Source organism: Aulonocara stuartgranti, assembly GCF_965226115.1.
Source record: "Aulonocara stuartgranti genome assembly, chromosome: 22".
Lineage (NCBI taxonomy): Eukaryota > Metazoa > Chordata > Actinopteri > Cichliformes > Cichlidae > Aulonocara > Aulonocara stuartgranti.
Genome location: NC_138957.1, coordinates 26,406,411 through 26,433,525, shown reverse-complemented (window position 1 = coordinate 26,433,525; position 27,115 = coordinate 26,406,411). Strand labels below are relative to the sequence as shown.

General features: G+C 39.4%; 1 protein-coding gene across 1 annotated transcript in view; it reads left to right on the top strand.

Moving 5' to 3' along the window:
- The window catches only part of angpt1 (angiopoietin 1), a 56,946-nt gene that overhangs the window by 6,167 nt on the left and 23,664 nt on the right, over window positions 1-27,115 (top strand). Inside the window, exons 2-6 of the mRNA XM_082521710.1 lie at window positions 15,479-15,634; window positions 16,295-16,416; window positions 17,636-17,868; window positions 24,758-24,885; window positions 26,645-26,746. Of these exons, the coding sequence (XP_082377836.1) occupies window positions 15,479-15,634; window positions 16,295-16,416; window positions 17,636-17,868; window positions 24,758-24,885; window positions 26,645-26,746 (741 nt within the window). The remainder of the gene's footprint in view (window positions 1-15,478; window positions 15,635-16,294; window positions 16,417-17,635; window positions 17,869-24,757; window positions 24,886-26,644; window positions 26,747-27,115) is intronic.

Sequence of the window (27,115 nt, the reverse complement as noted above, 5' to 3'; positions counted from 1 at the left end):
GGTTTCTTTTTCCATCATTCATTTTAGTGAATTACTCTCAGGTGGGTACTTTATTGAGGATTTATTTTGCTTTAATTACAAGGTTATACATTTGGCTAAATGCTTGCAGGATTTATGACATCCCCACTGAAAACACTGTAGCTATAGCTTGTAGCTTGGCACCCATTCGTGCATCTGTAAAATAAATTGAGAGTTTCCTCTTATAGGCTCATGTTTCCGTGCACTCTCACTCTTCTAATGGTGCTAATTTTTCTTCATTTGGTCGTTAGAGGTATTACGAATGTAGGTACTCTTGTGATTTGGCCACTTGGACACAGTGAAAAAAGTCACGCACATATGCTATACCGTATTATTACTTTTAATCATCATTAAAAAAAATTTGGAGGTAGTCTGAAGTCTAGCCCCAGGCCATCTGATTGATGAGAGGTTGTATTCAGATTCCTTTTAGCTCTAATCTGGTCACCACCAACTTCAGAGGGACATATCTGACTTTTCAGCTGCTAAACGCTCCATTATGTTCACCTTTGCTAACTTTGCAAGTCTGCTTTTTAGTTGACATTAAGAACAAAGCGGTTTAACTAGAGCTTTTTTTTTTTTTACTTAAACAGCAGTTTGCCAGGACCAGAAGAGTCATAAGAGAAACAAACCAAACAATGAAGTCAGAAGCAATTCCAGCACTGAGACTTTGAAATAGCCTCCAACTCCAACTTTGTTTAGCTGACTCTCTGGACGCCTTTTAGTCAAGGAGGCCTTTTGTTGAGATTCTTATGGATAGTACCTGTTTTTAGTTAGCTGTTTTCCTTAATTCCTATATTTTATTTTTTGGATTGCTTTGTGAAGATATATCTGTAAAAAGTACTTTAGAAATAAACTTTACTTCCTTACTTATTTATATCTCAATATTTGTAAAAGCTCTGGGAAATTATTTAGAGTTAATAACACCAAGTCATCCATTCATCCACCCGTTCAACTTAGGGTGAAAGGTGCTGGAGCCTATCCCAGCTGTCATGGGGCAAGATATGGGGTAGGTTGACAGACCATCACAGAGCCATTGTTTATACAGCAATACAGATTATATCAGCTTTAAGGTAAGTGTATGTGTATAGGTTTTATTCTAGTGTGGTATTTAAATATTTTCTTATAAAATTGTTGAAATAAGAGGTTTTTTGTTTTTTTGCCTCCCAACAGAACAACCATACATAATATTATTCTGGGCAGACAAGTGAAAGCCATTAGTACTAGAGTGGAAGTTGTTGTCAGAAGAGTTGCCAAAAGCAAAAAGGTTCTTGTCTGCATCTTTGCCACTGCTAAGGTTGAGTGATTATGAGCCAAATATGAGATAATAACAACTTAGATAGAGTGGAACATTAGACATTATGGTCGATGTAAGTGCACGGTTAGTAATGTAATGTGCTGTTATTTTAGCCTGCAGCAAATCACGAGTGTGTTTAAGCTTACTTCAGTCGCAGAGCTGCCTGTTATCTTTTTTGTATTTTTGTTTTATAATGACTCTTGATAAACAGAGCAGATGATAGATAATATTACTCACCCATATCTGCTATTTGTTTTCCTCCAGACTTCGGTTCATGCAGGTCGTACGCTGTAAATCAAAGTTTGATTAAGGTCAAAGGAACTGATATGGCATTAAAAACAAAGCTCTGTTTGGATATTTGATATTTGAGCTGTTTGCAGAGAATACCCCAAGACGTCTAACTCGGTTTGAATTTGCAGTAATCTGTCAGATGTTCTCTTTTTTTTTCCCAACTGGTTTGTTTCCAGGAAAAGATAACTGATAAAATATCAATTTCTTGTATTGCTGATTCTGGCAATGTGCCGCAGAATGAAAAATAAGGATACGCTGTGAATTTGAATGCTCTCGCTACATGCTTCAGTTTGTGTTCATCCAATTTGGAAGTTCACTCTAAGTTGTGTTGTTTGATCTTCGTTTATGATAATTTTCAATCCCGTAGATATTTCTGTGAAGTGGAGGAAAAATTCCTGAAGCCGCCTTAGATGCTGCCTTTGAGGCCGGCTCTCCCTCCAGTGTCTCTTTGACTCTCCCTGACAGATGTTGCATTCTGAGTGGATGTCTTTGTTTGTCAACGCTGGGGAGCCTTCCAGAGGTTCCAGAGGGCAGCGCCGTTTCACCCTGCTTGGAGTTAGCCTTGCAGATTGTGTGTTTCTCGGATTCTAAAGCAAAGAAACACAAGAATCAAGGTCAGATGCTCCAAAATGAGGAGAAAAGGCCGTAGAGTGAGGCCAAGTTGTAGAAAACTGTTGACAGGAAGCGCATAACGGTGAAAAGAAGACAGAAGAAGATTGGGACAGACTCGGAATAGTAGGAAAGAAAACATAAACAGCTTCATTCCCTCGCACTGTGGCCTACATAGATCTTCAAATGAGTAATGGTTGTCTCCATTGTTTTTGTTGCGTTCTTATGGTGGTAGGATGTGAGCCACTTGTTCTTATAAGATGCTTATAAGCCCTTCGTGTCACATCTGAGCATTACTTCACGTATTTATTTAATCGTTTATTGTCTTGTGGCGCGAGTGAGGGAGGCGAGCTGCTCTGTGAGTATTGTGCAACGTATTGAATTACATCTTCAGACCCACACATCTTGATGGAATTCAGTCTGGAGCAATTCAGAAGGGCAGGCTGTTTATAACCTGCCTCTGTTTTCTTTGGGCGCTTTGGGCACATGAAGTGAGTCGGGTCTCGGTTTATCGCTTTAAGTGCTGTGATTGGTGTGACACTTCGTTCAGCCTGCTAGTGGCAATACGCACATGCACGAAAAGATATAGACGCACATGCAGACACATTTGCACCCACAAATCTTAATATTTGCTTTGAAAGCAAAGACACTCGTAACCCTGTACAGAGTTGTGTTTGCGTTAGCGGGGACCTGAGCCAGACTTCTCATATTTCACAGAATACCACAGCTGGAGCTGGCACACTCACTGCAGACATGTAGAGGAAAGTCAGTAAAGTGGGTTACCCTGTGACATTTCTTATGTTCCCTGCTGTTAAACAATAACACCCTCAAAACATCGTACAGTGCAACTCAAGAGTCCTCATAAAATCAATGACTCCGTCGACTGTTTCAGTATGTTTCTTTTCTTTGGTCGTTTTAGCTGTTTGTACTTTCGGTCACGCTGCTATCAGAGCTGTCGATTAGCTGATAAGGAACACCTGCTGCACGACAGAATTTGGTGATGAATTGCACCAAGTATGCAATTCACACGCCTAAAACGCATAATTCGTTTGTTTTTAAAACACAATCTAAGTATTCAATCAAGTACGGTAACAAGAGGCTCTAACGAATAATCTTTTAGGCAAGCAAGCTGTATATTGGATTTTTTCTTTCTAGTAAAGGCTCTAAAAAGTTCAACATTACATATAAGCAGATACTGATTTAGATTTTCATTAGAACTTGCTTTGTTGCATTACACCAAACTATAGCTAATCACTCTCCCACCAAAAAAACCCACCCAAATTGACATGGAAATAGCTCTTTTATATAATTCATAAATTCACTTTAAATGATAAATGTTGTAAAAATCAGTCTATACTTAATTTATCTAGTCCTACATATTTTTTTCTCTGTGCTCACAATGCAAAACCCATACAAACATGTTGATACATATACTCACTGGCCACTTCTTCAGTTACACCTTTGCGAGTTGGACCCTTTTTTGTCTGCAGATTTGTGGGCTGCTGCTGCAAATCTCATTTTCCACAACAACCCAAAGATCTGGTTGCCGTGGAAGCTATTTGAGAGCTGTGAACTCATTGTTATGTTCCAGAAAGCAGTTTGAGATCATTTCAGCTTTTGTGACATGGAGATTTATACTGGTGGATGGAGCCATCAGAAGATGAGAACGCTGTGGTCATAAAGGGATGGACAAGGTCAGCGACAGTACTCAGATAGGCTGTGGCATTTAAAAGATGCTCAGCTGGTACTAAGAACCTCAAAGTGTATCCCCCACAACATTACACAACCAGCAGCACGCCTGTATCACTGATATAATACAGGATGAATCCATGCTTTCATGTTGTTTACACCAAATTCTGACCTTTATAGAAATCTGGACCTTCATTTAGGACTGTTTATTATTGCTACATTGTTATTCGAGTGCGTGTTACAGGGGAAAACCTTGTAAAAACACTGCTGTATTTGGTGTCAGCCTGAAGCATCAAGCTGTTTTTGGTTTAGGCAAACAGTTGGCTGTAATGATTAGTACAGGTGGATTTTAGCAGTCAGTGTTGTGATTACTGGTAGAGAAAGCACTTTGCACACATTTAGGGATGGAAAAAATGTAGCGTAACATTTTTCTTCATGTACTTCCCCTCTGCAGCAACGGTGCAGTGACAGACTACCTCTAAATTGCGCTGCTGCACGGTGACTTAACAGGAACTAACTTAGAAATCTGTTGTTGATTGAAAAGATGGATGTGCTTGTTGGTCTGAGTTTACAACGAAAATACAAATGGTTACAAATAGTTCCAGAAGTTTATTTAAGTTGACATGTTTGCTGTGATTCTGAGGTGGAAAGGTTAATCCTCCAGAGGCCTGGACATGGACGTTAGTAAATCTGCACGCGTGAGTGTGTCACGTTCGTGTCCGTTTCTGCATGCGGGTTTGTGCACGACACTGTTTTATCTGCACAAGCCTGTTTTTTCGCCTGTGTTTGGATGAGATGACCTTGAGCTTAGCCGATAGTCTGAGAAGGATCATATGAGATGTTACTTCTCTGGGCATGTGCAATCACAAGGTGCAGAAACTGGAACAGAAGCTGACACATGCTGTCAAACAGCACTCACATTATCCATGTAAATGTATACACGTCAGTGATACATGATGTCTATGATGTCTCGTCTAAGGGAAGGATGAAGATATAACTTTTAACAGTTACAGATTGCAAAAAAGAATGGGTGATGTCACTGTTTTCCTAAAATCTACCTTGTATGGAGTAATTATCATTGTTTGCCATGATACAACTAAGATTCGTGGCTTTCTCATGGTTTTCAGTCCTACAACAGCACCAGACGGAGTTCGGTTCCAAGATTAGATGTTCATATTTCAGTTTTTCTGAGCGTTGTGGTACTCATCATGTTGGCTTAACAGTTAAGGTTTAAAGTTCATTCACGTCCTCAGAGATGGCAGCTTTCAAAAAGAAAACAAAGCCTCTTCTCTTTTTTTTTTCCACAGTGTTATTGCTTTACAGTCCATTTAGTACCTGGAACCTTTAAGCCCTCAAACTAATCACAAAAAATGGATAAGATGTTTTGTTGTTTGAGCATGACCATTTATGTTTGGTTGCACTGGTTGAAATCATTTGATCCATCCTTTGCTTTTGCTTTTGTTTATAGACATGTCTTGAGTGCCGCTGCCTATGAAATTCAAAAACAAACAGAAACTGAACACAGAAACCCAGGAATTAGACAGGTAATGCACACAGTGTGCACTTCTCTAAATGATCCTTTTCTCTACTTCTGTTTTCTTTAGCAACCTTGCACAACAGAAAAAGATGTGATGTAATTCCAATGACATGCTATGTCAAGAACCTTTCAATGTGTGTACAAATGTACTCGTACTGCAGTTTTTCTATGAAAAACATCAAACACGTGAGCAGCTAATGATCAAGATGCACAAACATGCAACATGTCAACCGAAGCCAAAGATCAAACTGCTCATTAGCTGCACATCGTCGATAAGAGCAGCGTCCACGTCCTTTTAAACATATGTGGTAAACTTCGGGTCAAAGCTGTTTCATGTGTGCATGTTAGCTGGTCTACTTCGGCCTCACTTACTTAGAAGTGCCTCGTGCAGCCACTGACAGTGCGTGTTAGCAACAGTGGAAGCGTGCAAAATGACTGAACAGTAACATAATCTGGACCTGGTGCGATAGTGTCTCTGTGTCTTCGGTATTAAAATCAAAGCGAAGCAAAGATTGTAAGAAAGACTCGGAAATGCAAGCACGTGTAGATGTGCAGATATGGGATGGAGGGAGGCAGAAAGAGAAAGTGAAGGAGGCCGTGCTCAGCTCACACTGTGGTGATTAACTATAGGAACAGTTTATAAACTCCGGAGTCTATGCTTAATGGGATGTTAGGATGAAAGATAAACACGAACGTGACATTGAAGGAAACAACCCTTGTCATTAAAGGCTCATTCGTTTTGATTTAAAAAGACGCCCAGCTTGGTAGGTAGTGGGGCTGGCACACAAACTACTGGAACCATTTTTCCCTGAGGTTTTGCCTGACTAGGAGGTTTAACATACAACGCTGTATGTAGTAAGGTTTCTGTCATGGCTGAAATTAAAACAAAACATGCCCCCTTTCATATATTTCTACAACTGTCTGGCAGAGGAATCTCCTGCTGGGATGTTTTGAGGGTATACTGGAATGCTATCTCAAATATTTGGACGTAATAGACTCCTCCATGGGATGGTGGGTTTGCGATCCCTGTGTGCTTAAGTAAAGGGGCAGACTGACATGGCCAGCAGCATAGACACACAAAAAAAGACTTTTAAAAAAGGGTGCATTCCTGTCCAGATGTGTCCCTGAGGAAAGCTTCTCATGTTGGATGACTAAGTGAGCCACAATATCTCAGGACTGTCCCTCTGCTGGTGCTCCCAGTTTAAGACATCTGGATGAATGGTAGCAGGTCCAGCTTTGTTTGCTTATTTGTTTTTCGTTATGCATTCCCATGTCTTGAATGACTGCAAGAACTTCCTCTCCCATAAGGCTAGATAAGCAAAATTAATTGGAGTAATTTTTGGACCATTTTGACATTAGATAGCACCAATGTAACTGGAGTATTTATGAAAATATACATTCATATGCACACTTTCCTTCACTGTATTTGTTTACATTTGTCATTGAAAGAAACCATGCTTTGTCTCTAATAGCGACTGTTACATCTGCTTGACTTAGGAATCATACATTAAATGCTGTCTTGAACCACCCCTCATTTCTTTAGGTACAGTGATTTATTGAATCATGTCCATCATGCAGTAAATAAAGGCTCTTTGGCATAAAAGAATTCCCATGTTAGAACTGTCTCACGCATGTAATTTCTTTAAGTACTCTGCAGGAGTAGCTCCCCAGTTGTCTATCAAGGTGATCCCATACTGCTTCAATCATGGTGAGGTTTGGGCTCTGAGAAAGTCAGTACATGACTGATGGTGTTCTTTTGTCTTTCTTCTTGTCTTTTTTCTCTACTCTGGGATGCTTTTACTGAATTAGCATCAGATGCTTTCCAGATGGTATTGCATCATGAATCAAAATCTGCTGATACTTGTCTGTGTGCATAATTCCATTCTCTTTGACAATATCCTCACACCACTGGCTGAAATGCAGCTCTAAACCATTTCAGACCCATTCTACAGAAGGCTGTAGATACTCACTGTTGTACCTCTCTCCTGATCTTTGCAAGACTGCTTGCCATTGATTTTCAGTGGGGACTGGTTTTTGTGTAATTTCAGTTTTTACTTAATTTGGCATACCTCAGCATTTTCTTCCTTAAGAATGGCTTCTTGATAGCCACCCTTCCACTGATGCCATTTCTGATTAGGCTTCGATCAATAAATGGATCAACTGACCTGAACTTGTCAAGTGTCCTCAACTTTTTTAAGGACACACTACACACCATGCTCAGATACGCCAAGTTTTTGGCTAATAGCTTTTTGGGAATTGCCTTGTTGGTGCAAAAATACTATTATATTGCTGTCAAGCAGTGCTATCTTGGCATTGTTCATAGATTCAGCTAAAGAAATGAGAATAAAGTGTGTTTTTGCGACAGACTGCCAGTAACCTAAAGTAAGGACCTAAAGATACAATTTTAAATTTATAATAATAACAATAATAAAAGCTTGTTCCTACCGTAGATTTTATGAGATGAGCTTGTTCTCTCGGTTTTATAGGAGTTGTAGCCTGTAGATATTATGATATTTTTATGTTTCTTGTCTAACACTTTGCAGTGATTTGAGTTATGTGTAGTTTCACTGGAATTTAGTCCTAAAGAAGCACCGAGCAGAGCAACTCTGAAAATTCATTTCCAGAATAAATTTTCCTCATGAAAACAAGCAGTGTCTGTATAATCGTATCAAAATCAGTAAATGAAAACCAAACATTGCTCTTGGATGTTCTCACACAAGTGCTACAAAACTCAAGTTCAAGGCTTTAAAATGTCCGTCTCTCTATTTTATGTCAAAAGACCGTGTTTGTCCATCTGTGCTTTTCATAACACAATGCCAACATTGCAATTTTTATATCTCAATCTGTCATTCTGACAAATAAAAGACTTTCTTTGTCGTATATTCTAGTAGTTTATCACTGAATGTATGTGTTATAGACATAACACTGTCAGACTTTGATTTAAAAGGTCCTTCCAAGTTTGACCATTCACGTAAGAGAAAGCATAACACAGATTACACAAAATTTATGTCTCAAAGAAACTAACAAAAAAAAAAAACAGACTAAAAGCAACAAGAGCAACACAAGCGGGTTTTCTTCTTTCTTGGGTTTTAATGTTTTTTGCAGATTTAACATAATCAAAAGAAGTATTAAATCTAAATTTGACTCGGGTTTGTGTTTCGAAATCGTGATTAAGAGCATCAGAATTTTACCCAGACCTTGTTGAAAATCAAGCCTCATTTCAATTGAAGCATTTAAATTATCTACACAGAGATCTCATCAGTTGTTTGGGAAAAAAAATCCCCACATCAAAAGGTATTATGTATATTCCCCCTTCTGTGTTTGTGATTTATTTGAATGGTTAACACTGAGTAATGATATGCAAAGTCGTATAGTTTAAGAATATCTGACAAAATGTGGAAAATATGAACTTCAATTTGGCTTAAAACTTTTGCACTCTGGTTAGAAGTTCTGATTTGTTTTTCCTAAGAAATATCACCCAGCCTTGAATATACCAGCCAGAAAATCTCACTTTCTTTTATTGGCTGCCCTGTTGACAAACCATCATGACAGTAAACCTTTGAAGGTTGAAAAATGGTGTGCGTCTGAACCTGCCAAGCAATTTTGGGTACTTCAAACTACGCACTATAATTGACCTAATCATTTATAAAGAGCTTGGTTTACTTAAAGTTGTGTACACATGTTTCATTATGTCCTTGGAAATACAAAACCACAACAAGATTAGCATCAATACTGTCTTGACAGGTTGACAAACGGGAAGAAAACAAGCAAGAAAGATATAAAGGGGGAAGAAAAGGCAGTGTTGGATCAAGCAGGTGCTGGCAGGCACTTGGTTGTTTTTCAGATGGCCAAATTCACACAGATCAAGAGAGCTGAGAGAGGGTTTGGACAACCCAATTCATTGCGCACTCCTATTCCTATTCTAAATTATCCACCATCAGCATGTTTACTTGCTTTCTTGTATTGCTTACAGACCTTCTCCAATGTAGTGGCATGACTTTCACAAATAATACATTCTGTGGGAACTACCTCCTTGCAGGAAGTCTATACTGACCTATAAAATCCTTCTGCACCAAGGGCACTTCCACAGTTTTTGAAATGGGAAGTCCCCCTGCCTCTCTTTTTAAGCTTTCTACTTTATACTCTGTGGAGTAGAAAATATAATGCCTTGATTGATGCTCAATATTTCAGGTGAGGGAATTCCAGAAAGTTGATTCTGTAGTCTGGATGGAGCATTTTCAGTCGAAGAAGCATTTCATCCCTAATCCAAGTGATTTCTTCAGTCTCGACTCAATGCAAGTTTCCCCAGCCTTACTTGTGCTTCGTTTAGGTACTTGAGTGAATGCACTCAAGGTGCCAACCAATGCAGCAATCCTCTAGAGGTTCTGCTGTTAATATCAATGTTCTCAGTCTTCTGCTTTTTGTGTAAGACATATGCCTTGAAAGGTGCTTTATTCATCAACTATAGAGGTTCACACACAGTGCTCAAGAGCTGTCTACCATATTGAACATGATAGAATCACCAGTCTTGAAGGAAAAATGCATATTCCCAGATGGATTATCGAGAGGTTTCTGGTGGTTGCTGGCTGTCATTGAGCGAAATCAGTCACAAAGAGGATGTGGTGCAAAAAAATCTCCTTTTGGTTATTTTGGTTGTTAACAGATTGCTTAGTTGCCAGTAGTTTGCATGTAAGATGATACCTTGTCTGCCAACACTCTAACTGTGCTAACTAACGGTACACTGAGAAAAAGTGAAACATGAAAAATTGCAACACAAACCCAAAGTAGTGAATGCTTGCCTGTAAAGTGAAAGTTGTGCGTTAGCACTGCAATTTGCATGATTCAACTGACGCGGTGTTTACTTTCAAGGCAAATGGTCTCCATTTCTTGCACAGTTTCACAAATGTTCAACTAGTGGTCAGCAAGTATTCGTAGAAAAGTCAGCATATTTAGTTTGAAATACCGGTGTCTGTAGCAACCTGCTAGTGACTATATCAAGGAGGTTTCATTGGGATATTAACGGGAAGTATTTTCTCTCAAGACCCAAAATTCCTACAGGGGTCACTGACCAATCTATAGGGCTGTGTGACTGTTGCTTCTGGAATGAATATCAGAATGACTGCATCAACCTCCAGCAATCACCAACTGGTCAGAATACCCATTGAATTGACTGGTTGCTGCAATATGATATTGGGCCGTTCTCTCATCCTGTCTGACTGAAGCCTTATTCACTTGATCCAATGTTGCAACACGTTCAAAATGGCAGACAAGTTGACATCACATAGTTAGACCTAAATAGTCTGTGTGAGCCAGAGCGGAGGGAGTGACACAGTTAATGACTCAGTTAGTGACTCGCTACACCAACGCAAGTACGAACCACACAAGAAACACGTAGAAACTTCCAGCTCTCTGCAAGCAAAAAACTTTGATTCAAAAAGTTAATAAGATTTACCATATACCCCAAGCATTTGTTCAGTAAACATGACAACTCATCTTATGCAATGGATGGGTTTGTGTGGTTGCAGCTAGCTGATATGTCTGTCAGGAAGTAGATGAGTGAGCACTCTGGAAGTTGTTAACTTTCATTATATTGTTAGAGCGCTTATCTACAAGGTGAACTAAATAGGATCAAACTACAGTGTTGTTGAGTTTCCAGTTGTAGTTTTTTGTTGTAGTTGTAGATTCTTCATGCAAGTTTACAACAGTCCACGGAAACGATAACTTTGTTAAAATAAAGTTTGCTGCAGCAGAAAATTATGTCACAGAACACTGCATATAAGCCTGGATATTATTCAGTAATTTACAGGTGTGGTGTAGCAAACAGCTCTTTTAAAACTGCCTGATGAAACTGTCTACTTTGACATGCCGGGCCTATGTTTGTTTCTTATTTATTTTATGTCAGTCTTTCTCACATGACATCCTGTTAGAGGACAAAAAATGTGGCAGCAATTGAGTAAATCTCTGGATGCTGGCCACTGGAGCAAAGGTCACAGAGATCTGCTACAAGTTCAGTCTGAGTTGTTACTCATCTAATCTTGACAGACTTTAAGACAGTGGTCCTAAAACCATTTAAAGGTGGCTTTTAAAACAAACAATCGAGTGACCGAGTTAGACAGTTTTTAAGATACGGCAGAAGTTTCTCCTATTTTATACAGCTGCAGAAAGTGGCCTGCAGTAAGTCAGGGTAGCACCTTCTAAAGCCCTACTAGAGTGAATTATAGACCCGGATTTTAAAGAGTGGTGTCAAATTCACCTTCCGCTGTCAGTGAACGATAAGAATGCATAAGTGGAGCCTATTTGCTGGCTTTGGGTCTAAGCCAGCAAATAGGCCTGTGATACATTGGGAAGGGCTGATGCGGGGGGTAGATCATGGTAAGTAATAACTCCCATCCTCTCTGTTAAAGTGGCCTGCAATGCATCCAGGCATGAGTGAAAGGGATGTATCCCAGAAGCCAGGCTGCCCCAGTAACACCATTACCATCACCTCCCTGCATGCACAAAGAGCTGGAGATAAGTAGAGATGTGACAAAGCTCCACTGGAAAGTATTTTAAAAAGTCCAGGCCTGCAGTTTCTTACTTTCACAGTGTCTCTTTGCACTGCTACTGCAATTGTTTAGAAGAAGATCAGAAGTTATTTTAAAATAGTAATCATAACAGAGAGTATCATTTAAAGGGATTATCCTGTGCCTGGCTCTCAAGCATTGGTATTTCAGTAGATCTGCCATAATTATTTGCAGGATCCGTATGTTGGATGTCTGACATGATGCCATTCCAACCTTTTTGCGTGTTATGCTTGGTATGAAAATGTGCTTGCTCAGAACGTTTCTATCAGCAACAGTTGCTTTTAAAGTCTCTATCCTGTCATTTACATTCTAAAGGGCTCAAAACAGCCTGTTTGGTGATTAACATCCAGTTGTGCCTCATAAACTGTTTACTCTGACCAGTCTGTGCATGCAAAGGGTACAGAGTGCACTTAAGGCACTGAAGGATGAATGTCATGGAGCGGAGCATAATTAGTAAAGTCACAGGCAGGCCACATGAAGTCAGCTTGTGCCAAACACACCACCATAAAACCTTAATACTTCTGTAAAGTAGCACTTAGGGAAACATAAACTTGTGTTTATGAGACTCTCACTTAGCAAACAATGATTATCTGAAAAGAGATGATAGATTTAGCCATTTCTAGAAGAAATTAAGAAGGCTCTAATAGTATTAAACTATTAGAAATTAGAAGTTACTTAAGGTCATAGTTATGAAAGTGGACTAATTAGTTTTGGTGAGAGACAAATATTTTCTACTAACCTTTTTGACCTGAGATGACCTGTACCTTAATGTGGCTAACAAGTTTGTCTATAGTCTGCCTATGTTACTGTTATAAGGGGTACATAGCTCTAAGTAATATTTTTCACTTGAAAGTATATAAAACTTTAAAAGCCCCTGCTAATATAATCACTTTAATGTTAATATGGTTTCTTTAGATCGCTCTGTATATCAGATCTTAGGCCCCACTCATAAAGGCACAGAGACCAGTTGATGACCATCTTGCAACCACTGGTTGTGAGGGTAAAATGAGTATCAGCTAAATGGTTGGGGGCAGTTCCTTTGAAACCAGTTGCTAAGCCTCATTCACACAGGCTGAGAGACCAATCAGTGACCCCTCTGCCAATCACCAGCTACTAGGTAGAAGTGCAGGAAGATGCTGAGTGGTTGATGGAGGAAGTTGATAAAAAGGTATAGGATGCTGCGCCAAAAAAACGTCCTGGCTTGCTGGGTTGCTGGCTGGTTTCCATGTTCGCCAGTAGTTTGCTTGGAAGACGCCAACTTGTCTGCAAATACTCACAAAGTACTCGTCAAGCAGTAGTGAGAGAAGTGCAAACAAACTGAAAAAAGTGACCGTTACCTTCAAAGTAAAAATTGGACCTTTTGGAATGTGTTGGTTACAGTGGTAAGGCACAGCTTTGACTTTGAAGGCAAACGGTCACCAGTTTTACTTACACTTTTTCAAATTTCACTGTCATTTGGAGAGTAAATGCTAAGCACCTTCTTCGTGATTGATTTAATCCAGTGAAGGCCAGCAACTTCGAGCAACTACTTACCAACTCATCAGGGAATACATATTTTTCCCTAGTAAACGGTAGTTGCATGGAATCACTCTCTAGGCCTCTGTGACTACTCATTACTACTGAATGAACATTTAAAACAGCAATAAGCACTGAGTGAAGGCTTAAACCAAATTATTTGTGCTGAATATTCATTTTTTTTAATTCCCTGTTTTTTTTTCTATCTTAGCAGAATAAAACCTTTGCATTTTCGTTATACACCCATTTTTCACTATCCCAATCTTGCTGCTGAGTGACACAAATTCAGCTCGGCAGTGGAAAGAACTATTTGCTTTTACTGCCGACAATAGTTTCTGCTGGTAGTCAGTAAAAGAAAAAACACTGCATTTAACTGGAGTCGAGGTTAGAAACCATCTAAATAACCCAACACCCACATAGACCTATTTTACAGCTTCCAAAGTGCTGATTTTACATGAATGGGCGTGTTTGTATAATCTCTTTTCTCCTTGGTACTTTCCACTTATGACCCTCGCAAGGTCCAGCTATGATTCAGCCACACTGAGACAAACCGTGAAGTGATAGCTGTTCTTAGGTTTCTGTCATTTGTCTCTTCAATACCGTTTTTTTTTCCTGAGATGACTTAAGCTGTGCCAAACCTCTCACTGCCCTGAGACTCGGGGCCTATGATTGTATGAAATCATCACACGAACCATAGAGTTCCAGATTTACCGATCACCTTTTCTCAGTCATAGTCTGTGGTTCATTATCAGCCAGAATAATCCATCATTATTAGAACTTTGCAAATTCCAGACTCCTTGTTTTCTTTCTATGTCTTGACGCCAGACCATTGGAGGTTATATGAAAAGTGACACTTATATCAGTCTTGTGTAGTTCACAGCTAGATGAAGCCATATTATGTCTGAAATCCAGCCTGCAAAAATGTTTAATTTTACTTCTATATTGTCGCCAACAGAGGATATTGCATTGTACGCTTAATTCAACTTGGCAGAGCCACACCAATAGCTGAGAACTGGCAATGTCTGCTGAAGAGCAACAGGGATCCGCCTCGGTTCTCTTTTATTATCCATCAGTCTTGGATTGATTAAAATATTGCAGTTCATTTATTTGCTATGAAAGCAAAAAAGTCTATTTTTTTTATCTGCATACAAATCATTTACTGGAAATAGTTGCAGGATAAATGTTTTCTATTGAATTATACAAACAGATAAAAAAGATATTTCTGTCACTTCTGAAAATGTTATGCCCACCAATATAAACTGTATGTGAAGTATATGCATTGTAGCATGTAGCATAATTTCTCCTTGTTTGTATCTGACAGATTTTTAGCCAAGTGCGTAGATTTTAGCCAGTTGTGCGTGGCCGCAGTTGGACACAAGTTTCTTGGTGGATTTCTGGCTACCTGCTATTATTCCTATACCCTGTATCCATACCTTTATATTCTTCACTGTTTAAAAAACCAAAAGAAAAACATGAAATTTCCTAATTATAACAGAATTCAGAGTTTATTCTTAATCCAGGTGATCTATGTAATTAATCTATAGGAGAACCTAAACCTTTACCGCCGTATTGTCATTTGTTTGGCTATGGAGCACAGACTAGTTTGGAGATAAGGAGGAAAAACTTCTATCCAGACAAGCTTCGGCTAATATCTATTCATCTGTTCAGGCATCAGCTAACCACCAGCATGTTTGTGCACCTGTATGAACTAAGGTCATTCTTCAATCGAGTTCCTTTCAAGTAATATGAAATAAAAAGTATGTGTGTATTTTTCTAGATAAACTTAAGAAACCTGGATGGTGAAGATGTTGGGATTTTTTTTCATTTATATGAGTGTATCCTCACATACACAGTGGATGGTATATTCTGGATGTCCGTCAGTAATCACCAGTGTCAGTATGCCACTGTCTTCTTTTTTGGGTGTAAATCTGTTGCTTCTTTCTCCTTGTTTTTTTTCTGTAGATTGAGAACTACATCAAAGAGAGTATGAAAACAGAGATGGCTCAGCTGCAGCAGAGTGCTGTCCACAACCACACTGCAGCCATGTTGGAAATGGGAACCAACCTCCTCTCTCAGACTGCTGAACAAACACGCAAACTCACTGATGTTGAGACTCAGGTAACACTTAAAAAATGCTTTCGAATGTTTTCAAATGCCTACATATTTGAGTGAATTGTTATAATAACACTGTGTAGGTATATCCTGTGCTTCACTAACTATTTTACACATTTTTTCTTAAAAAGAAAAGGCAAACTGGCCAAAGACAATAACGATGGTGTATGAATGCCTATCGATTACTTTCAGTACTTTGAGTACTGAAAGTTGAGTAAAGTTGACCTTTGAGTAAAAGGTGATGAAAAGTAAGTGCACAGGTCATTTTTAGCTCATTTATTCAAAGTACTGAATCACCTAATGGGTTTTCACCCAAGCTGTGCTCATTTTTATTGTTTTATGGGCAATAATCTGCAAATTGCAATAGATTGTGTACGTCATTGGTTACTAAAGCACTAAAACGATAACTGCTCACAATTTTTTTTTAAGTATAAACATAGTAGAGATAAATATGTTCTACATATTCCCATGTTCTAGGTGTAGGCTTGACAAAATGAAAACAAAGCTGGGGATTTATGTGTGGCTTGAATGTACAGTGCTTTGTTTTTTTTCTCAAGTGCTTTTGGTTTATCTTACATTTTGTTACATTGTTGCTGATTTATGATTACTGGGACTAACAAAGTATAATATTGATTTTTTGTATTCCGTATTTTTTTGCCGTGGCAGGTTCTGAATCAAACATCAAGGCTTGAGATCCAGCTGCTGGAAAATTCTCTTTCAACCAACAAGTTGGAGAAGCAATTAATGGTCCAGACCAATGAGATCAGCAAGCTGCATGACAAGAACAGGTAAACACACAATACACAATACAGACTGGCAACCGAAGATAAACCGGAGGTAATAAAGATGATGTATCGATGGGCGAAAGGCCAGCAAATTTACTAAACATTTTTCACTCGCTGCTGCTGTTTGCTGCATGATTGCATAAACAAAATCAAAAGCTTACTACCAGCGCTCTCTGACATTGTTAGCAGATTTTCCAAAATAATATTTAGTTATGTAAACAGCAGCAATGATAAGAAGCTCATACTCTCTTCGTGCTCAGTAGATCCAACTAAACCCCACGAAGCCTCGCTTTCCGTTTTGGACCACTTTGTATTTGTTGCAAAATCAAGCAATTAAAATATTGCTGTGGGATATGTTTTCATAACTCTAAACCATGTTCTTTACAGTGATTAGTCCTGCGGGATTGTGTTACATGATGTCGTTTTTCAGTCCATAGGTCTCACTGCGATATCTGCAGAGACTGAGACAATCACTTAAAAAAAAAAAAAAGATCGCCATTTGAAAGCATAGTTTCTGGTGAATCAGACTTCAGTTATGCTTGAAGCTTATGGACATAGATTTCCGAGAGCAATTTTCCTAAGCTTAAGCAATTATGACATTATTCAATCTCATATGTATTTCCTTTACCGATCTTATAACTGCAGGGAGGATATGATTATGAATTTGATGTCAACTTCTATCATCTTTGAGGTATTAGATTGTAAAGCTCAGATTCCGTAATAGCGTATTCACTTACCTCAAATGGGCCTGCAAAGTGAACAATGAAGCACATGTTTATACTGTGTGAGGAAAACATGGCAACTAACCCTACAGACATCATTGTTTGTATTTTAGTCAGGGAAAGTTCCTGAATTGGAGTTCTCTAATCACCTCATGGGAGATAGTGAGGGGAGTATTGCCACATGTTGATTATAATTACTTTGGGTGTCTGTCATAGGCGGCGCAGTGGGAACCAAAAGTCAAATATGAAGAAATTTAAATAAATATGTTTTAATCACCTGATCCCTGCTCATAATTGCAAATAAATGAAACTGATATGTATTGCATAACTAGTAAATCAGAGGCAGGATTAAAGCATAAACTGCCAAACAACTGTGGATCAGTTTAAATCCTGTGAAAACAAATGCAATTCCAGAGACGTTGGATGACCTGGAAGGAAATAATAATTAACAACTTCACCATGTTCCATAATAAACTCTTTCGTTTTGCTTTTCCCCTCAGCTTCCTAGAGGAGAAGATGTTAGAGATGGAGATGAGACACCGTGAGGAGTTAGAGACACTGAAGCAGGAAAAGGGAAGTCTCCAAAACCTCGTGGGAAGGCAGAGCGGCGTTATCAGAGAGCTGGAAGCCCAGCTGAGCCGGACCACAGGAAACAGCACGGCACTGCAGAGACAGCAGCAGGAGATGATGGACACTGTCCACAACCTGCTCAACCTCTGCTCTAAAGATGGAGGTAAGCAAACTGGAGTCATAAATGTGTAAAAGTTTGGAATGTTTCAAAGCATAAATATTGTTTTACACTGTAGCCATCTTGGAAAAGCATATCCTTTGATGTCTAGTGAAGTCAAGCGGGTTTATTGTCATTTCAAGCATGTGCAATGGTACCGTACACAATGAAGCGAGACAGCGTTCCTCCATAACCATGGTGCTATATATATAAGATACAACAGACAACACAGGAGAGGTCTGTGGTGCCAAAGAAGTAGATGAAGACAAGTCAAGAATTCTGAGGGCAAAAACCTTTGAGAAATACTTTTTATTCATCCCTAAGCAAATTATGTGGTTACAGTTGCTCCAACTTCTTAAACCTAATAGCAATAAAACAGAATTCATTTTAACAGGCACCAAATCAAAACTGACTAAAGTCCCAACAAGAAGTGTTTCATTATCCATTGATAATTCTGTTGTCACACCCTCCCCTCAGGTCAAGAGTCTTGGTGTCATCCTCGATAGCACTTTTTCCTTCACAGCACATATAAATAATATCACTCGGTCTTCCTATTCTCCTTAATATTAACCGCCTTCGACTTCACTCACTCCAAACAGAACTACCATACTTGTCAATGCTGTTGTCACATCTCGTTTAGATTACTGTAATTCTCTTCTTTATGGTCTACCTCATAAATCTCTCCATAAATTGCAGTTAGTTCAAAGTACAGCTGCTCATATTGTATCCAGAATTAGATCCACTGAACATATAACGTTCTTAAACAGCTCCATTGGCTTCCAGTTCACCTCCATGTCAATTTCAAGATCCTGCTTCTTACTTTTAAAGCACTTCATAACCTCGCTCCTCCATATTCATCTGATCTTCTCCATACATACTCACTTCGCTCTTCTTCAGCTCTGACTACCATGACACTCAGAGCCTTTAGTAGTCTCACCACTTTTAAATCACATCTCAAAACCCATCTATTCAGAATTGCATACACCTGATCTGTCTTAGTCCATTTTTACAGTGCTCCGCTTTTATACTTGATTTTATATCTTCATGCTTGTTTTTTTTTATTTACCTTATGTTTAAATTTTATTTTGCTTTGTTTTATTATATTTTATTGTTGCTTCTGTTCTGTGGTATTGTAAGGTGACCTTGAGGGTCTTAAAGGTGCCTATAAATAAAATGTATTATCATTATTATTATTATTATTATTATAAGACAATAAGGACAGTAACAAACTGAATTAAATCAAATAATACAATATATTATAAAGTTACAAAATGTAAGAAATAGCTCTAACATATATACAAACAGCTCAACTATAAATATGCAGAATATTACAGAGATTAAATATATATGATTGACATTTTACCCTAAACTGTAAACTTTGTTATTTGTTTTCACAGTAGAGAATGTGCAAAAGGGTGTAAGTATTGCACTGTGTACAGTGACTAGGATGGAGGAGTTGTACAGGGAGATCCTGTGACTGGCAACCCACTGCTGTGTGTAAATACAGCCTCAAATAGACACTTGCTTAACTTTAAATTCTTACTCTTGTTTCACCCTAAAGCAAAAATCAAGACTGTCCAGAATTCACCGGCTTGGACTATAATGGGGAAGAAAAGTTTATATTTATGTTTCTTTAAGACTTGTCAATCATCCATTGGTCGGACATGCACTGCTCTAAATGTTTTCTACCCCCATCACCGATGACCCCAACGCAAGAAGATGCTTACTGACCTTTGCCAAACCACAATGTGAAAAGCAAAGTTTGTGGATTGGCTATGTTAAGTTTGACCCGTGAGGCAGCAAGCTGTTTTGGATTACTTAGTTCCTCTGGTCAGATCTTTCTGTTACAATAGCTTTGATTTGACAATCCATGCGATATTATGATGAAACCAGTTCTACAAACCTTACCCCATGCAGAGTAACACAGGGATGCACTAGCTATAATGCCGAGCACCATTGAAAGCAGCATGAAGAAAGAAACATGCTTCTTATTGTAACCCGATGTGCTCCCATTAGAGCAATTTAGTGGCTCTCGTAAACCAGCGTGGTGCACTTTTCACAACAATCGCTTTTCACGCTTTAATTTTATAAAGTCCGTGTACACGGCTTCAGCGAGATGTTAGACACGACTCTGTCCATGAAGTAATTGGCTTATTTCATTCCTCTGGGTCCCTCACTGTTAATACGAGACTAGGGATTTCCCTTTTGGCCTAATGTTTGACCCGACAGCAATGCAACCTTTCTTGTTCGGTCAAACGCAGTGAACTCATTTACCCCCTTCTCAGGCATTTAAACATTAAAACCTACTTGATCCTAACATTTGCCCAAAATCCCTTTGGTCACAGGAGATTTGACATGCAAGTCCGTGTCAGGGGGGATGGTTGTAACCTCATTTCCATTTGTGGATTTCCTGCAGAGACGCCTCGAGACCCCACAGTGCTTCTCGACGTTTCCCATCAGACAGGAAACAACAAGGGCTTGAAAGGATGAAGGAGTCATGAGCGGATAGCTGCTGCACATGATTAACACATGCTTTGTATTTATCATGCTGCTGACTTTTGTCATTTTAATGTTCCATGCAGAAAAAGGTCACGGACTGCCTCTATGCTTAGTCTGGATTTGTATATATTACATTTAATTACCGGAGGTCTTTTGGGACCCTTTTGGGCTGCCTGGGCCATATGGATCATCTGCACATTCCTTATATTAAGATGCGTGTCTTGATGTGAGACTTGTAGATCTCTGTTTTGCTGTTGTTGTTGTAATTTAACAACATTGATTAAATTCTCTGGTAATCATTATTTTATAGCATATAACTCAGTGCCATGTGTGGCATTTTTAGAGTTGGTTAGGTGAGCAGGGTATCCCAGCCCATCCCCCAGCCCATGATTGGTGGCTACCCTAATAAGAGGGGATAGAAATGGAACATGGCCACTGCTGCTCTGTGGTTGGTCCTTTCCTCTTCCAAGGGGGTGTTGAAGGTTGGGGCGGGCATGCAGGTCAGAGGTCTGCCCTTTCCTCACCCCAGCCCAGATAAGTCAAACTGTAATAGCTCCTGGGGGAAGCCCTGTCTGAAGAAGGTGAAGGAGTTGGTAGAGCTCACTGGTCATCTGATGCACCGTGCCTGCTTTTCAGCAGCATTTAAAGCACAGAAGAAGCAGAGCTTGTTTTTCTATGTTCAGGGGGGGGGCTTTAGTTTGTTTGAGAAACAAATGAGTGTTTTCATTCGAGGGAAGATTTAGCATTTTATGCCATCGGGGGGCGTCTGCTTGCGTTAATAACTTCTTGTTTGGAAATGGAGCCTGAGCACTTCCTTTAAAACGTGGCCTCAAATCATCTTTGAGTGCGGGGAAACTGACAGATGCTTACAAAAAGCCCTAAATTTAAAAAAAGACTCTTTCCCACCAGCTGTCCATCGCTTGCTTTTCCTAAAATTGAAGTTTCCAGTGTGTGTTTCAGCTGTTGCTATGCAAAGTGAGGCCAGGGAGATATTTTCAGAATGACCAGATGCTGCAGTGGATTTCTTATATAGGTTGCAATCATTACTCGAACCTCATTAGAGAGCACTGAGCCACACATTGTTATGAACAATACCTGACCTCAGCTTTGGAACACTGTGCTAAAAAAAAAATCTGGCTGCTAAATGTGATTTTGTTTTACAGTGTTCTATTATCCAACTAAATGAATGACATTCATCATTTTTACAGCTGCTTAGTCAGAATATAATTATTTTAAGGTTCCATGCAATGCCTAAAAAACATGGCCTTTTCTCTGTGTAATGTCCTAAAAAAAAGAGCATGGTAAACCACTTCGTTAGACGCTCCAGACCAAATTTGCTGCACGCGATTGTTTTCATGCTTCACTGGCTGGTTGTAAAGTGTGTGCAGTTATTTCCATCCACCTGAATAACCTATCCAAAAGTAGGGATAACTCTGCTGCATTTTCTAAGGGTGCAACCGAAATATTTAATTTCTTTGTAGCGATCAAACACGCTGTTGTTGTACGTATAAGGGTAAAACTGCATATTTTATTCTGATATTTATTAAGCTAAAGTTTGCAATTTTATACATTTAAGCTACAAATTACAATTAGCGAGCATTCTAAATTGTTCTACATAATAAAACTAAAAAGATTACATAGACGGCACATATCCCCACTAGAGGCCTTGCATAAAGAATTGTGTCACGAAAAGAAAAGTATTTGGTACGGTAAATATTTCAAAACAAAGCCGCTTTCCAGTCCATGAACTTTGTTTGGCACCAGAGACTTGGGTTTGTGTCGTTTTCCTCCAATGATTTAGGTTGCGGTAACACTTGGTTCAGGTTAGAGAAGGGAGAATGGTTTTAGTTTAGAAGTCAGACTTTTTTTCTCTCGTTAACTAGAACACAATAACCACTAACCCTTTTACAAGCATCAACCAAATGGCGTTTGAAGCCCAAACATAAAAAACATCAAAGTAAAAGAATGATTTAGCTATTGGTGGCGAAAATTTGGCAAATCATGTAAATGTTGATAGGAATGTTGAGTATAAAGAGTTGAGTATCGCTAAAACATGGTTTGCATGTAGTATACCTTCTATGGAAGGAATATCCAAAAGCAAATCACGTGTACGTGTTATGTGTACTTTTTCAAGAGATATAGTTGATATAAAAGTGAGAGAACCCAAAACATTTTCACGATACCAGTGACCCTCCTTATATATTACCCTCAATTCCCTGTTTGACATTCTGTAGACCGTTTTACCCCGTTACATTGTCAGTTCTTTTTTTTATATTTAATGATTTATTTTAAATGATTTTTCTACACTGTCCTGGGCACACATGCTCTAGTATTTTTATACAGTACCTTGCTTCCAATTTCTCTTTGAAGTCTGTTAAGATTTCTGTTACTTGCATTCGTTCATTAGAGACCCAGCTTGGGTCTAGTTGACCTTGAATATAAATAGCATCGTGTTCATCAACTTGACAAGTATCTGGCAAAGGGAAGGGATAGGATTTTAATACTTTGCTATGCGATTTCTGAGATCCAAAAATAGGACAAAAGTAAATCATGTTGTAATAAATCACAAGGGCAATTATTAATCATCACTGCATTACGGTAAATGCGTTGTGGGAAGGAATTGGCATCGTTTTTTGTGTGTTTCATGCTTGATCTGCAAGTACGCAAAATAAAGAAATTCGCTTGCAATCACTTTAACTCTCAATGGCACTGAGGACTGATTATAGTCGCATGGGAGCAGGGATTTCTGTGGTAGTCCATTTAGCTCCTTTATTCAACCTTCCTAGTTCAAGTATTTGGGCTCATTTGGCAAGGATCCTGATTTATGCAAACACCCAAGCCCTGCTGGTCTTTTCACATGAACCCCCTGGTGAATACGAGTCCCAGCTGAACCACAAAATATTTTTTGGTAAATAAATATTGGGACATAAAAAATATTTGTAAAGCTGGGCAGCAAGCTGTTCAAGGGAGCCGCTATGAAGCTGGAGGGTCCGGTCCCCTCAGCAGACAGTCTTCTTCCACCAGGGTAGATGTCAAAGGCAATTGTGAAATAATTGTCCACGCTGTTACAGATTGAATACCAGAAAGCTCCCCTCTGACAGTGATCTTTCAGGCCTCTAAAATGTGTCCCGCTGTCTGCCAGCTTGGGGTCAATTACCACCCGACAGGGCCGTTCTTTGTTGTATTAGAGTCTGCAGAGCAAGGGTCCACTCCGTCAACCTGTCACAGCGGGGGATTCTTGTTGCCGACACTCAATACCTTGTCAAAATGTTCCAATACTACGCCCAACTAAGCAGCCTGCTTCTGCTGAGAAGTTCTGCATCCAGGAGAGGGGGTGGGGCGGATCAAAGGATCACTGACACATTTCACTTTTGCCTGACATTTTCTTTGACTCAACCGTTTCAACAATAAAAAACAGTGGTGTGAAAACTGAGACCAACCCCCTTCTATGAGAGGCGAAAGGCAGGGACAGCGAGGAGAGAGAATCGGAAGGTATTTCCACCAATATAGTATGGCTTGGAAAGTAAATAAAAACCACTTGTTATAACAGGAACTTGAAATTTATAGCTTGTAGTATTTTGTCCTTACCCCCTTGCTTGGTTTCAAAATAACGCTGCCATAATTATCAGCAGATGGAAATGGATGCAGCTGGTCTGTCACAGTCTAAAGCCTTCTCTCAGAGTGTGAAAATATCCAGCAATGATCACCTCTGTGCTGCAAATGAATTGGTTGCTCTAAAAGTTGATCTGGTGGTTACGCTCGCAGTGAGAATTTTATTATCTTTTTTCTTCCCCCTGTGAAATATGTAGATCTGAAATATTGCAGATTGTATCAGCTATGGGTTTGGTGCCAATTTGTGATTCTTATTAAACTCTACTTTTAAGATACAAGAGGTTGCACATTTTGTGGCGTTCAAGTGATAAAAAAATGTGCTTTAATTGTTTGAGACTTCAAGAAGGATTAGTTAATATTTTTTTACTGCATGGAGTGAGATTAGAAGATAAGTAAACTCACGTTTGTGCATTTTTATGGAGCTGGAGTGAGCTCAGTGTAAAAATGGGAAGCATGTGGAAACAACTGTCCAAGCTCACTCCACAGCTCATATAAGACTTCCTTAACCTGTCACACAACCAGGCAGGAAGTCGTTCATTTTTCACATCCAGCAGTCCTGTCATTTCCAAATTTCTTTGTTTTCCTCATTAAGCAAGTAAGAGAATTGTCGAGTTTTGGAGGTTTTGAGATTTTATTTTTCAACTTTTGAACACCACATATGTTAAACAAATGGCTTTAATTGTAAACTTCAGTCAAATATGACGTAACCTAGTGTTTTCCAGAGAATTTTCACTCATTGAGGTTATGCAGACAAAAACATGACGAATTTCTTGTGTATCTGCAGTTGTTCCTAACAGTACAAAGGTCATGGAAGAAGAGAAGAGGTTTCGGGACTGTGCCGACCTGTACCAGGCTGGTTTCCATAAGAATGGCGTCTACACCATCCACGTTAATGCACAGGAGACCAAAAAGGTGGGAAGCCGTGATATCATGCAGCCAGCATTTCTCTGTAATGTGAAAATATCTCAGCTTTCGTCACCTCTGAGGAGCATTTTTATAGTGAATTTACAGGGTTTGACTTGGTTTTTTAAAAATATTGGACTCCGCTTTCTCTGCATGAGCTAAAACCAACCCGTGGGATATTAGCCAATGATGAGTGTCAATGATGAGTGCTAGCTGCTGCGGAAATATTGAAAGCTAAAAATACATTTGGCAGCTCTGAGAGTTCAGGAGTTTACTAGGGAGGTTAGGTGCGAAACAGGACACCACACTGCTGAGCATGGTGACAAAGGTATGTGTGTGTATGTATTTCACATCTACGCTATTGAATTTAACTGAAGTGTATTTATCTGTTATGGCACCAAATATAACTAATCTAAGAGAGAAACCCAGCTTTTCCCTTTGAGCGAGCCCTTGGCCAACTTGGCTACGTTCTCTGATTGATGAGAGCGATGATTTCATGACTTAGGGAGTTTGTGTGTGAATCTCTGTTCATAGCTGTTTGGCTAATCTCCTTTTGAAATTTAAATTCACACAGCATTTTAATGTATAATGTTACTTGAGCTGTTGTTTATTATTCCAGTCTCCACGAAAGATGAGGAAACTATGGAGGATATTTGTTAAACAGTAGGCTATCTAAGCTTCAAGCCTCTGGGTGGATAGCTCCCATAGAAGCGTCTGACGTCTTTTTGGCTGGAAGATGTCCTGTCGACTTCCATGGTGTATTACTGAGAGATCTGCTAATTTTGTTCAAACAAACCAAGTTTGAAAAGTCTGTTTTTTTACATCTATCAATCCATTTCCTTCCGCTTATCCAGTTCAGGGTCGCAGCGGGGCTGGATCTTATCCCAGCTGCCACAGGGCGAGACAGTTGTCTTTTTAGAATGAGCTATATAGGAAAACTAGCTGCTGAGGAAATATAGCTAGCCTACCTGTCTTTAGCCTGGGTTCTTCATGTCAGCACTGAAAATTATTTTGTGTGTGTTACTTGCTATGCATAAAAGATCGACAAAATTTAAGTTAATTTAAAAAAAACATTATTTTATACTATTCTATACTTTTAGCGATGGTTGTAAAGTGGATGGTCATAGCATGTGTGTGTGTGTTTGGCATGCATGAAGAGCTAGTCTTAAAAAGAAGGGTTCTGTCTGGGCTACCGCTTTAATTATACCCAGGCTTTGTTCATGTGTGTTCAGCTGTGTGGTCTGGCTGAGGTGAGAGACCTTCTCCGCTAAACCCCGGGGTATCCGCCTCAAAACAAAGAGTAACACTGCAGATAGAGTGCCAGTACTGCATTATCAGCTTACACACACTGAGGTTAAGGGTTAAGGGCCACATTACACCCAGGTGTCTGCTGGTATGTGTCCATCCTGGACCTCCACTTTGATTTTGCAGAAACAAGGACCACTGATGAGGAACATCTCGAGGGAGCTGTTGAGGGATAAGGAGACGCTGATTGAGTTTGAAGAGGACCTAGATACATTGCATTCCCAAAGATGATTCATCGAGAAAGCAAGAGAAAGGAGTGTCTAGAACCAAATAATTGTCCAAGTGACCCTGCTCTGTTTGTAAATGCCGCTGAGAGTTGAAATGTTGAATGTTGAATTCATTAGTTTGGTAGTTACGTTACATCTTCAGGCTATGCAAAGACCTATGGGTGTTATCAGTGTTCTATCACCTTCATACACAGTACTTTCCAACCCTCCCTTTCTGTCCTTTTAACATTGCATAGGTCTACTGCAGAATGGAAACAGCCGGTGGCGGATGGACAGTCATCCAGCGCAGAGAAGATGGCAGCGTGGACTTCCAGAGAACATGGAAGGAGTACAAGATGGTGAGACAAGACAAATACGTGCACGCACTTCTCCATCCATGCACTCATTCATATCCATTAAAAACGAGAGGATAATGTTTGTTCTTTAAACACGAGACAGTAAGTGAATACACACCCAGAAACTGAGTGAGCGCACTCATCTGTATCCATTAAGCATAAATTACGAAACCGTACGATGAGCGAGACCTCCTGTTTCAAAAAAATACGCTTCCACTGTGTGATGATGAAAAATATCGTGCACACTTTGGCCTTTACTGAACATGATGAAAACATGAGAGTCGGGATGCACTGATCCAAGACCATTTGGAACGCTTCGGCCAGATGTCATTCCTCTTCGGCAATATCTCCCCTGTCGTTTTTGTATTAGCA